The sequence below is a fragment of the Rattus norvegicus genome, chromosome 1 (genome assembly GCF_036323735.1).
Source record: "Rattus norvegicus strain BN/NHsdMcwi chromosome 1, GRCr8, whole genome shotgun sequence".
Taxonomy (NCBI): Eukaryota; Metazoa; Chordata; class Mammalia; order Rodentia; family Muridae; genus Rattus; species Rattus norvegicus.
This window is the reverse complement of record NC_086019.1, coordinates 88437704-88451133: the sequence shown is the minus strand read 5'-3', so window position 1 is coordinate 88451133 and position 13430 is coordinate 88437704. Positions and strand designations below refer to the sequence as shown.

General features: G+C 48.4%; 1 protein-coding gene and 1 long non-coding RNA gene across 3 annotated transcripts in view; one reads left to right on the top strand and one right to left on the bottom strand.

Annotated features, from left to right (window-relative positions):
• The first annotated feature begins 2086 nt into the window (after positions 1-2086).
• Positions 2087-13430, top strand: part of Clptm1 (CLPTM1 regulator of GABA type A receptor forward trafficking) — a 31601-nt gene continuing 20257 nt past the window's right edge. The window contains exons 1-2 of the mRNA NM_001106232.1: positions 2087-2170; positions 11134-11246. Of these exons, the coding sequence (NP_001099702.1) occupies positions 2099-2170; positions 11134-11246 (185 nt within the window). The 5' untranslated portion in view covers positions 2087-2098. The remainder of the gene's footprint in view (positions 2171-11133; positions 11247-13430) is intronic.
• On the bottom strand, positions 6732-11137 carry LOC134482894 (uncharacterized). 2 transcript variants are annotated; one of them, XR_010059596.1, is made up of 3 exons: positions 10063-11137; positions 8765-8879; positions 6732-7100 (listed from the first exon to the last, which is right to left on the bottom strand). It is a non-coding gene; the product is annotated as an uncharacterized LOC134482894 (long non-coding RNA). The 2 variants fall into 2 exon arrangements; XR_010059595.1 differs by lacking the exon at positions 8765-8879.

Below are 13430 nucleotides of genomic sequence, written 5' to 3'. Positions count from 1 at the left end.
AAACTATGTTTTAGTAGGGGTAGAGCCACTCTCAGCAATTAAGAGGGCTTGTTTCCAGAGGACAGCAGTCAGTTCTTAGCCCTCCTGTTGGGCAGCTCACAATTCTTTATTGAGACAGGGTATATGTAGCTATGCAGCTCAGGCTGACTATAAACTCAGAGATCTTCCGGCTTCTGCCTTCCCAGTGCTGGGACTAGAGTTGAGCACCAACATACCAGTCCCTGATTGTTGTCTAACAATCTTTGATTTTGTAGCCACTATAAAATTTGAGAGATTTTTGTAACTGATGTAATTCACTAACTTCTTAGCTAATAAAATTGAGAGTTTTTTTTTTTTCCACGTGGAGAGTTTAATGAGAGAAGAGTAGAGGGAGAAACAAAGGAGGCGGGCCATGGGCACGTGGAGGGAAAGAGGGAAGGATGGGGAGAGAAGGGACAGGGGACAGAGGGGAAGAGAGCAGAGAAGCAAGAGCAAAAGAGGGTAAGAGCAAATTGAGAGGTTTTGTAGCTAATGTAAAATCATGGTGTTTTTGTGTTGTGCCATGAAACCCCAAAGACCACCAAGGAGTTGAATCCAATGCAATCACATTAGGGTCTCTTTATTCAAGCTCTTGTTGAGGTGGAGCCTCAAAACTGGTGCTAGGTACTGGCCTGTTGGTTTACTTGAGTTCCTCCTTAGGACAGGTTCTCTAAGATGGAGTCTGAACCCAAACGATTTGGTCTGTCACTTGTTTAATGTGCTGGGACATAAACTGTAATCCCAGATAGCATTCTGAAGAATGAGACCGGAAGATGCCACTAATTCTATGCCTGCCACAGCCAGGATTTCATTTCAAGACCTTTCCCTTTACCCATCAAAATGAACAAGCAAAAAGAGAAAATACGGTTATTAATCAGGTTTGTGGCGTTTTATCCTCAGTATTCCAGAGGCTGAGGCAGGAGGGTCAGGAGTTGAGGCGGGTCTGAGCTACAATATGAGATCCTGTCTTTGTATTTAAAGATTCGAGGTTTGCCGGAAAGCATAGACCCCCTACTGGAAGACGAGTACTAAACTAAACAGCCTAAAAGCGGCTAGGGTCCGGGCTGGAGAGATGGTTTAGCGGTTAAGAGCATTATCTGCTCTTTCAGAGGTCCTGAGTTTACTTCAGCAACGGTGGCTCACAACCACCTATAAGGTGATCTGATGCCCTCGTGTGACATGCAGATATAGTATAAAATAAATACATGAACCTTTATTTTTAAAAAGTGGCTAGGGGTTGGGGATTTAGCTCAGTGGTAGAGCGCTTGCCTAGCAACCGCAACCCTGGGTTCGGTCCCCAGCTCCGAAAAAAAAAAAAAGAAAAGAAAAAGTGGCTAGGGTCCTATTTCCAGGTGCGGTGTCCGTAAGAAAGCAGATGCGTTGTAAGAATGAATGGAGAGACTACAATCTCCCGAGGTAGACGACTAAAGTTTAAAACAAGGAAATCGGGGCTGGGGATTTAGCTCAGTGGTAGAGCGCTTACCTAGGAAGCGCAAGGCCCTGGGTTCGGTCCCCAGCTCCGAAAAAAAAGAACCAAAAAAAAAAAAAAAAAAAGGAAATCGCATTAGAAGTGAAAATAACAAGGTAATGACCACCCCGTATGACGAAAAGTCACAGCCAGAAAGGGGGTTTCTTTTCAATAGGGGCGTGGCTCTAGTGGGTTGCTACGAATCGCTACGGTGGCCAGAAATCTCCGAAACCATCGACTGTAAAAACCGCGAAGAAACGGCAATCCGAACTGCGGTCGAATTGCTTGGAATGGCCATACAATCAAAAAAAAATCATCCAACTTGGCAGGGTGTACAAAGTAGAATCCATGAAAAGAGCATTTTAGACTAGAAAGTTCAAGTACTCGGAGAAGTCACTCTATGCTAGACCAAAACAAATATCCTGCGATGAAAAGAGGTGGAAGCGGAGTACGGTGGCCGAGACGGGTCTTCAAGAGGGCGTGGCTTGAGGCGCTCCGTTCAGATACGGAAGCCTGGCGGGGTGGGCTAAATGTGAGATCTCGCGCGATTGCGCTGGCGCCGTCGGGGACGGGGCGGGGCTGGCGGCGGGGGCGGGGACCCGGAGCAGGAAGATGGCGGCGGCGCAGGAGGCGGACGGGGCCGGCAGCGCCGTGGTGGCGGCCGGGGGAGGCAGCTCTGGTCAGGTACGGAGGCCGAGAGGTGCCTGAGGGGGCTCTTCCCCAGCGGGGGGACACTCCTGCAGGGAGTGTCTTGTCCTTTTTGGAGGAGTCGGATGCACCGGGGGCTCCATGCCCCAGAGGGACCTTGAATATTGGGCCCTGGCGGCGCCCGGCTGCCCAGGAGGCCGGACGGTGGCGGGAACCGGGCCCTGTTGCGCGCCAGGTCTCCTGCAGGCTCGCGCCGGGCGTCCAGCGGACTCCTTGCTCGAGCTGAGGAGAGGGTGGCGCGGAGGGGCGCAAACTTGTAAACCCAAGCGTCCTCGGTCCTCGAGTGACTGTGTGGTTCCAGGCTCCAACACTTTTCCTAGAGAGGTCTGGCGTTCTGGGTCCGCTCCGCAGTGCCTGAGATAGGGGGCAGTGATTGGTAGTTTTCAAGCTCAGGGCAAATACGGTAATTTGTGGTGGAGAAAGGGCATGGGCTGCGGAGGCGGACCGACCCATTTCACAGACAAGGATCCGAGGAATGAGTCGAAGGCGCTTGTAGAAGGTCACCCAGGTTAGCTTTGTTATTCGTTCTATGAAAAAGCTGACCGTGGGTGGTCTGGACTGAGATGGGCGCTTTTAACCTTAGCTGATCAAATAGAGAAATTGGTCCAGGCGCGTTTGCCTTCTAACCCATTACTACCCAAACTACACTGAGACTTCAGAGCGTACCAGTTCACTCAGGCACAGTGCAGGCTTCTGCTGGAATTGATGGAGTGACAGCAAGGTGCTGTCGACCCACCCACTGGGATGTCACTGACATGTAGGAGGAAGCTCAGGGGTGAGGAGGACCGACTGGGAGGGGTGCGTGAAGCTGACTGGATGTGACCTTGGACAAGTTTCTTCCTTTGGGTCTTCATTTCCCCAGTGGTTAATGGAGGAGTTGAGTGAGAGGCCCATACTTAATGGCTGTAAAGCTGTCTCCAGCCTTGTCCCTGCAGTCAGGGGAGTGGGAAAGGAGACTGTGTAAACATACTAGGGAAGTGACAGAAGTCGGGATGAGGAGATGAAGGGCTGTAGGATCTCAAAGACGGGGCAGATAGACTCACTTGAGGGAAGATACCGGGCTACAGCGATGAGATAGAACCCAGCTTTTCTGAGCTGAGTCTTTCTGGCATTTCCAACCAGACCTGGGGTACAAGCAGCTCAGGAAATTGTTGGTTTATCTCTGCTGGGATGAATACACTAGCTGGGTCTGCAGGGACTCCCTCTCTTCTGATCCTTGGAACTAGTTCCTTCAAGTTTCTGTTGACTACTGGGTGTCAGTGGCATGAGAGACCAAGACTTACACTGTGTTGAGTAGTCACATGTGGAGCCTCTCTGGTTCCCATCTCTGCGCTAAATCTTTTGTTTGTGACTTTCGTCAGGGTCTTCCTGTGAAGCTAGGGCTGGTGGTGGCCTTTCTGCTTCAGCCTCCCAAGTTCTGAGATGACAGGCATATGCTTCTAATCCTAGCTCATGCTTGAAAAGTTTTAATACTCATCCTTTGGCCTTCAGGATAAAGTACACTTCTTTTCCTTTTTTTTTTTCTTTTTAAAAGCAGATCAAGATCTCGAATGAACTGTTTACTTCAGACTAGACTAGGCTTTTTTCGTTCTATTTTTTTTCCTTTTGTTTTTCTCTCTCTCTTTTAATTTTTGAGACTTTTTAAAGTCATCTCAAGTTTTTGTAGCCCTGGCTGGTCTGGAACTCATAGAGTTCTGCCTGCCTCTGTCTTCCAAGTGCTGTAATTAAAGGTGTGCCCATTATACCCAGGTTTGTTTGTTTTTGTAGTTCTGGAACTCACTCTGTAGCTCAGACTAGCTTGGAACTACAGATCCATCTGCTTTTGCCTCCCAAGTGCTGGGAATAAAGGTGTGAGCCTCCATTGTCCAACTTAAAAACACCCTTGGTTATTGACATTTTGAGTTGGTAAATCCTTCAATGTGAGGCTGCCCTGTGCACCTTGTCCCCTGGTATTTGCAGACTATGCCAGTAAGTAGCATGTATACTCTTTCCTGGTTTGACAATCAAAAAAGTCTCTAGAAGTTTCTGAGTGTTCTCGGGGTGGGGGCAGGGGTGACGGAGGCAGAATCACCTGTGTGGACAGCTGGGACAGTGTCATCTGCTGTGAACCTTACCTCCTAGAGTGCTTCCATTCTCCTTATTTGGAGTCTTCCCTATTTCTCCCTCTTGATCTTCTTGCTCTCACACAATCCTCAGTAACATCCACTTAGGAGCTTACTCCTAGAGGGAGCTGTAAGCGCAAGGCATGTGCAGGGCCACAGAAGGTTGGGCATTTTTTGGATTTGTTTGATTGAAGGCAAGAGTCTTCACCATGTAGTTCAGTCTAGCCTCAGACTCAGAATCCTTTTTCCCTCCGCTTCCTGACATGCCTCACTACCTGGATGATCCTTAGTCCTCAGATTTCAGGTTTCCTTTCTCTAAGAAAGAAATCCTCTCAGACTGGGTGAGCTGTGCCCTTTGGGCTCTCCATGGGTTCTGATGGCCCAGCCTGCCCACTCTTCCACTGGACTTTTGGTCAGTACTATATCTCTACCTCCCTCAGCTTAGGGCTGGGCAAGGAGAGGGTAAGTTAGAGGAAGTTTTGTTTTGTTTTATTTTATTAATGGCCTAGGCAGTGAATTCCCAGGATCCCTGCATGCCTAGCAAACCACACACTGAGCTGCAGCCCTAGTCCGTCACTGGCAGGTCTCTACACCTCCACAGCACTGAGTGGCTACTGAACTGAGGCTGTGCTGAGATACAGTCTGGGTGGTCACGGTGGATCTGAGCAGTCCTTGAGCACATGGTCCTGTAAGTGGTCCTAACTGTTTACCAGACTGTTGGGTGCTCCTGGAGGAGGGTCTTTGAGCTCAGGCACAGAGGCAAGAGCAAGCAGGAGCTGTGCTTTCCTCCCTACCGCCTTCTTCACAGTCTCTGCCACCCTCCGCAGCCTGCTGGCTTAGCATGAAGCCTGCAGACCCTGTCCTTGCCTGTGTCCTGGCAGCCTGCCCCTCTTCAGGCTAGCCTCACTCATTCCCTCAGCTGCTACAAGGCTGGGTAGAACAGGCTCTGCCTTCTTGGACCTCATGTGTCTCCAGTAAGAGGTGGGGATGCATAGGTGGAGACACGGTAACAAAAATATACCTGGCTAGGGGTTGGGGATTTAGCGCAGTGGCAAGGCCCTGGGTTCGGTCCCCAGCTCTGAAAAAAAAAAAAAAAAATTAAAAAAATATACCTGGCTGCAATTGGCAGAGTCTTAGATATATAGCTGGTGTGTGTATGGAGTGAGCAGTGGGTATGTGGGAGAGCTGCCATTCAAATAGGGTATTGGGGAAGATGTCCCAGAGAAGGTGGTACTCTATCAGATCTGAGGAGGGACAGGAGGAGTCACACCCTCTAAAGGAAAGGCCATTAATGTAATGGAACTGGACTGTGAGAGGCCTGAGGTAGAAGATGCCTGGTGTGAGGAAGGATGATGAGCTAAGCATACGGCCAAACAGAGAAGCAGGGAGGCACAGTGTACCAGGCTCTGGTAAGGGTGGGCCTTTGACTCTGAAGGCCAGGGGAGCCCCAGGAGTCACCTCTCTGTCCAGGTTTAACTTACATACTTTGGTTTTGTCTTCTTCTTTTTTAATTTTTAGGTGATTTATGTGTATGAGTGCTTTGCCTACATGTATGCATGTGCACCACATGCCTGGTGCCTGCCAAAGGTCAGATCACTTGAAATGGATTATAGATGGTAGGATGTTGCTGATAACAAAACCAGCCCTCTGCAAGATCAGCAAGTGCTTATAACTGCTCAACCATTTCTCCAGTCCTATTTATTAGGGTGTGGGTATGTGTGGGTGTGTGCGTGCATGCATGCATGCATTGAGATAGGATCTATTTATCTATCTATCTATCTATCTATCTATCTATCTATCTATCTATCTATCTATCTTCTGGAACTATGTAGACAACGCTGGCCTTGAACTCACAGAGATCCAGTTGCTTCTGCCTCCCAAGTACTGGGATTAAAGGCATAAGCCACCAACCAGCTCTACTGTTTTGTTTTTTTAAATTTTTATTTATTTTTTTAAGTCTCTCTCTTTTTTTAAATATTTATTTATCTTATGAACATGAGTACACTGTAGCTGTCTTCAGACACACCAGAAGAGGATATCTGATCCCATCACAGATGGTTGTGAGCCACCATGTGGTTGTTGGAGTTGAACTAGGGACCTCTGGAAGAGCAGTCAGGGCTCTTAACTGAGCTGAGCCATCTCCAGGCAAGCTTTAATGGGTGGTAGAAAAGGGATCTCCCGTAAGCTAGGTTGGCTTTAGACTTAAGGCAGTCCTTCAGCCATTCCTTCCTGAGTTGGTGTTACAGGCGTGCACAGTTGAAAACACTCGGGTAGGGAAGGCTGTCGAGCTAGACGAGTAGATAAAACAGCGACCAGATAAACCTGGTAGCCCATGTCATCCCTGGAGCCTACATAGAGAACAGTATGTCTCTGAACTTCACACACATGATGGAGTACACACATTCACACATATGCACCATACATATGCACAATAGTAATAATAATAATAACATTTATTTATTTATTTATATATTTACTTTTTTGAGACAGTCTCTGTAGAGAGCCTTAACTGATCCAGAACTCGACATGCAATCCAGGTTGTCTTCAACCCAAAGAGATCTTCCAAGTCTCCCTCCTGGATGCTTGGAATGCAGGAGTGGGCCATCACATCAGCTAAACTTCTTTTTGGGGGGTGGGGTAGAGAGGGGGTGGGTGCTGGAGAACTGACTCAGACATTAAGAGGCTGGACTGTTGTTGCAGGACACCATAGTTCAATCCCCATCACCCACACTGGACAGCTCACCAGTCACTGCCTGTAACTCCAGCTCAGGGGCGCGGCAACCTCTTCTGGTGTCCAGGGGCACCTGCATTCAAATGTATACCATGTACTTGTACACAATTCAAAAGAAATCGTGGTCAGTGGTGCTGCACACCTGCACATCCCAGCACTTGGTGGGCAGAGGCAGGAGGATCTTTGAGTTTGAAGCCAGCCCGGTCTGCATAGAGAGTTGCAGGGCAGCCAGGGCTACATAGACCCTAACTCAAAAACAAATTATTTAGCAAAGAGCATTGACTGCTCTTCCAGGGACCAAGGTTTGCTTCCCAACACCCACAACCCGTAACCCATAACCCTCTGTAACTCCAGTTCCATGGGATCCCATGACCTCATCTGGCTTCACCAGGCACAGGGTATGTACATGATGCACAGACATACGTGTAGGCAAAACACTCATAATCCATAAATATTTTTTTTTTTTTGGTTCTTTTTTTCGGAGCTGGGGACCGAACCCAGGGCCTTGCGCTTCCTAGGTAAGCGCTCTACCACTGAGCTAAATCCCCAGCCCCCGTAAATATTTTTAAAAGGCACTTGTTCTTGTCCATTCACACATGAAAATGGTTTAGGGACCAATGAGAGGGAGCAGTGAGATGGAGCAGTGGGCAAAGGCACACATTGCCAAGCCTCTCAGCCTGAATTTGATCCCTGGATCCCACATGGCAAAAGTATAGAACCAAGTCTCTCAAATTGTCCTCTGACCTCTGCACACATGCTGTGGTATATGTCCTCCCCATAAAATAAAAGAAACATTAAGAAGAAAAAGAGAAATGCTTATATCTACTTCATTTCTTGTACATGAGTAATTGCCCACATGGATACCTGATACATGTAGAGGCTGAAAGAGGGTATCAGATCCCTGGGGACTGGGATCACAGATAGTTGTGAGCTACCTTGTGAGTTTTCCTGGCCTTTTTTTTTTTTTTCTTTTTTTCTTTTTTTCGGAGCTGGGGACTGAACCCAGGGCCTTGCGCTCGCTAGGCAAGCGCTCTACCACTGAGCTAAATCCCCAACCCCTCCTGTCTTCTTGACTCAGGATAATTCCATGCCTTCCCAGTACTGGGGATGGGACCCAGGGTCTGGTGTATCCTGAATTCTGGGAATACTGAGCCATGCTCCCCACCCCATCCTCATGAAATCCAGGCAAGCAGTAGCTCAGAACCCGCCTGTTTCCTCACACCCCACAGTACTCTGAGGGGCTTTCTGACTGTGGCCATGCTCCTGCGTATGAGGAGTATACCTCATGGGTTTGGTCTACTTGTCTGTGGGAGTCTTCCTAGTTGGATTGCCCATCACTGTAGGAGACAAGACCTGGAAGCAGCTAGGTGTGACTTCAGATCACACCTGGCCTGGGCCCCCACCTCTCTTCCTGACTCTGAATCTATCCAGACTCAATAGAAACTTGGCTAATCTCAACATCCTCAGAGTAAGGACTCTATGGTCAGATGTCTGCTGGCCCTCATACTCTCCCCACCATTAAAACACCTTTCCCTGGGTTCTCCATGTTACTTTCAGCCTGAGAGACTCACTGAGATGTCAGTCCAGTCTTTGTGGGTCCTACCTTTTGTCCTAGTGGCTGTCATCTTCTGCTTGTTTCTCCAAACATATTTCTGTTTACCTTATTTTAAGAAGAGCACTGAGTGTACCATAAGGATGGATGGCTGAACAGGCACACAGTACTGCCTGCATGTTTACCTTAAACAAACAGATGAGGCCAGGCGTGGTGGCACATCCCAGCTAGATGCAGGTAGATCTCTGTGTTTGAGGCCAACTTGATTGACAGAGCAAGTCCAGGACAGCTAGACATTTACTGGGTATGACACAGAGAAACCCTGTCTTGAAAAACTAAAACCAAAAAGAACCCAGATAGAGCTGGGAGCAGTGTTGTACACCATTAGTCCCAGCACTTGTGAGGCAGAGGCAAGCGAGGCCAGCTTGTTCTACAGCCTGAGTTCCAAGATAGCCAAGGCTACATGGAGAAACCCTGTCTTGTAAAAACAAAAAATAAAGTCAGGCAGCTAGATGATAGGTTGATGGTTGATAGGTAAATAGTTGATAGGTAGGTAGGTAAATAGGCAGTAGTTTTGTCTTTTTATTCTCATCCTCTTTCCCAGTGCTGGGGTTTAGATGTCTGCCCTGTACTTGGCTTCTTTACTATTTGTTGTTTTGTGGGTGTGTTACCCTCTTGACTCTACAGCCTGGGCCATCGAGCTCCTGAGCTTAAAGGCTACCACCAAGCACGGCACACAGTAGGTATGCAGAACAGTCCTGGGAGCCCATGGAGGAGACAATTTCTGTTCACCCTGTACTAGTGTTTTCAGAAGTCTTCTCAGGGCAGAAGGGGTGACATGCCTAATGACATGCCTAAGGTGTCTCAGGCAAGAACCGTGGGGAGGACTACAGCTGAGATCTACTGTACCCCCCACCCCCATCACTCCCTCCCTGACACCTCACTGGTGCTGTCCTGCACTTTGGGACATAGCAAGGAGGAGCTCTTGCTGAATCGGGGTGAGAGGTAACAAGCAGCACCTGCTCTGCTCCACGGCTGCTCTGCTTTCTGCCGTGAGGTGATAAGGAAAGATGGGCAGGATTGGGGTTCAGGGTCCTGGGGGAGAGGGCTGGGCAGTGGAGCCTGAGGACAGTGGGTATGGGTGGCCCAGAGACAGGGAGGCCCTGTATGTGCTGACTTGACAAGTGTGGGTCAGGTGTGTATTCTCTGCTATGCCCATGGTGTTGTGAGACCTCCCCCACCCCCACCCCCACCGCCCTTTAAAAAGATTGTTTTATTTTATGCATGTGAGGGCTTTGCCTGCATGTATGTGTGTGTACTGTATGTGTGCCCAGTGCCTATGGAGGTCAAAGGATATTAGATCTGGAACTGGAATTACAGATGTCTGTGAGCCACTGTGTGTGCTGGGAGCTGAACCTCAGTCGTCAGAAAGAGCAGCCGTGCTCTGAGCTACAGAGCCATCTCTGTAATCCTCTGGTCCTACCTTTTGAAGGCTGACAGGATGGGACAGCCAGCGGGAGAAACTAGCACAGGACTGGAGCCAGCAGTGTCCAAAGAGAGGCTTCTAAATGGCCCTGACCTGGACTATCTCCTTCCTGGCTGTCGGAATGTCTCTGCTTCTAGAGAGTTCTTGTGTTTTGAGATGGCCTTTGTTGTCTCATAGTGGTTTTTTTTTTTTGGTTCTTTTTTTCGGAGCTGGGGACCGAACCCAGGGCCTTGCGCTTCCTAGGTAAGCGCTCTAACCACTGAGCTAAATCCCCAGCCCCTGTCTCATAGTGTTTTAAGACAGACTTTGAGCTCTTGCTCCTCCTGGTTTTACCTCTGAAATGCTGAGATTATAGGCCTGTGTCACTCTGCCTGGTGAGAGATGATTTCTTTCCATGTTATTTATCCCTACCTGATTCTTTCTCTTTGCTGTCTTGCTCCTGAGTAACTCAACTATCTTAATCTCTCTGAGCCATTGTTTGTTCAGTTGCAGAATGCAGCTATAGTCAGAGCTTGGTGCTCTGCAGGGTATAAGGGATGGGTGTTTGTGTACCAGCTCACAGCAGTGAGGTTCTGCGCCAGTCTGTCTGTCTCCCTGCTGGACTGTAGCTACTGGAGAGCTGGAGAATGGACTCAGAGCCCTCATGCCCAGGGAAGGATCTTGTGGATCAGCCCCAACAGTGTCAGAGCCTAGAACAGCCCTCCATGGATAGTGCTCAACTCAAACTGTCAGACTGTCCCTCAGCTGCTGGCTGCATCTGTGCCTGCTCCTTTATCCAGTGTACTGTGATTTAACTCCTAGCACCTGAGTCTCAGGCCAGGCCACAGCTCCCTCTTAGCTCCTGCTTCCCAATGCTGCCCCGTCTGGGTCAGTGCTGATAGACAGGTCCCCATAGACTGGAAGGCAGCTCAGGACTGTGCCCAGCACTGGTATCCTTGGGGAGCAGTTTCCTCTGAAGCCCTTTCTGCTTGGGGACTACTGGTGTGCCCTCTTGGAAGATGGACAGAGTCTCAGCCTCTGAACTCAGGGTACCCTGATCAGCCTTATCCTACTTTCTTCCTCCCACAGGTGACCAGCAATGGCAGCATTGGGAGGGACACACCAGCCGAGACCCAGCCTCAGAACCCTCCACCCCAGCCAGCCCCCAACGCCTGGCAGGTCATCAAAGGCGTTCTGTTCAGGTGAGCATGTGGGCTTGGGGTTCCCACTCTGCAAAAAGTAAAGCCTGGGGAGAGGAAGAGGTAACCAGGGATAGCACATCTCCACATTGGTGGAGGGGCTGCAACACAGGAGCCTCAGGACCTATGTGCCAGAGAAGGACCTTGTGGATAAGCCATGGTCTCTCATAGTCTCACCCCATAGTCTCACACCTTCTTTAATGGTGGTTGCAGAGCCCCTAAGAGCCCTCCTGGACAACATTCAGACTAAAATGGATTTGTTTATTTATTTACCTATTTATTTTTGTTTTGTTTTGTCTGAGACTGTTTTTCTATTATATAGCTCTGGCTGACCTGGAACTCATTCTGTATGTTGACCAGGCTGACCTTGAACCTTCTCTCTGTGAAGAGATCTGCCTGCCTCTGCCTCCTGAGTGTTAGGATGAAAGATATCCTTTTTGAGCCATACTAGCACACACGTTTACTCTCTGAGCCAGCTCACTGGCCCTCCTGCTTCAGCTTCCCAAATACTGAAATGACAGGCTGGGAACACAAGGTCTGGCTGATGCTCGCTTTGTAACGTGGGAAATGGAGCCTTGCCAGGCACTGGAAGGGAGAAGATTTCATACAGGCAGTTAGAGAATCTACCCTAGTAGATTTTCCCCTTAAACTCGAATTATCTGTGCCCTTTTATAACAGAGTGTATTAGGTAGCTGCTGAGCATGTGCTCAGGTCACTGATAAAATGACATCCTAAGTGTATGGGGTACATCTGTGTCCTCTATCGGCAGTGGCCTTAGGCTAACCATAAGCATGTGTTTTGTGTCCTGTTGATTAGAAATGGTCTCAGTATGTAGCCCCCGCTGGCCTGTGACTCCCTTGCAGTGGTCCTCTTGGCTCACAAGGGACTAATCACAGTCTAAGTTTATACGTATTCCGTGGAGATGCAGGTATTTATTGTTGGCTTGAAAAAAGGGTCTCACTCTCTAGTCCAGGTTTTAAACATGAAGGCCCTTCTGGTTCAGCCTCCTGGGTCCCAGGTTTATAGGTGTGAACTAAATGTTTACAGTCATTAGGAGCACCCAACGTTTAGTCTGAAATAAAGGCTTCACTAACAATGCTGAAGGAGTCGGAGTACAGGTAACACATAGGTGCATCGTTCACTAACTTCTCCGTAAAGGCACACACCGGCTATGTTTGTTTCTGTCTTTTTTGTAGGAGGGTTTGAGACAGGGTTTTCCTGTGTAGCCCTGGCTGTCCTGGAACTCACTCTGTAGACCAGGCTGACTCCAAATCAAGAGATTCTCCTGCCTCTGCCCCCCCAGTGTAGGATTAAACATATGTGCCACCACTACGTGATTATATTTTAAAACTTAATTTGCATATGTGCGTGTATGTGTGGTAGTGGTGGTGAGGGTACATGTAGGGGTTGGGAGTGTTGGCATATATAAGTATGTGCATTCAGAGGTTAGAGGACAGCTTTAAGAACTCAGTTTTCGGGGCTGGAGAGATGGCTCAGCGGTTAAGAGCACCCGACTACTCTTCCAGAGGTCCTGAGTTCAATTCCCAGCAACCACATGGTGGCTCGCAACCATCTGTAAAGAGATCCGATGCCCTCTTCTGGTCTGAAGACAGCTACAGTGTACTTAAATATAATAAATGAATAAATCTTAAAAAAAAAAAAAAAAAAAAAGAACTCAGTTTTCTCTGTCTAAGACCTGAAGATCAGACTCAGGTTCAGGCTTGGCAGCAAGTGCCTTTACTCACTGAGCCATCTTACTGGCCCTTTGTTTTTGTTTTTTGGTTTTGTTTTGTTTTTTTTTTTTAGATTTATTTAGGGGTTGGGGATTTAGCTCAGTGGTAGACCTGGGTTCAGTCCCCAGCTCCGAAAAAAAGAAAGAAAAAAAAACCCAAAGATTTATTTATTTATTATATATAAGTACACTGTAGCTGTCGCTGTCCTCAGACACACCAGAAGAGGGCATCAGATCTCATTACAGATGGTTGTGAGCCACCATGTGGTTACTGGGATTTGGACTCAGGACCTCTGGAAGAGCAGTCAGTGCTCTCAACCATGGAGCCATCTCTCCAGCCCTTTTTGTTTGTTTGTTTGCTTGCTTGTTTGTTTTTTTAAAGACAGGTGTTACTCAGGCTGGCCTTGAACTTGGGACAATCCTCCTGCCCGAGCATCTTGAATGCTGGAGTTCCA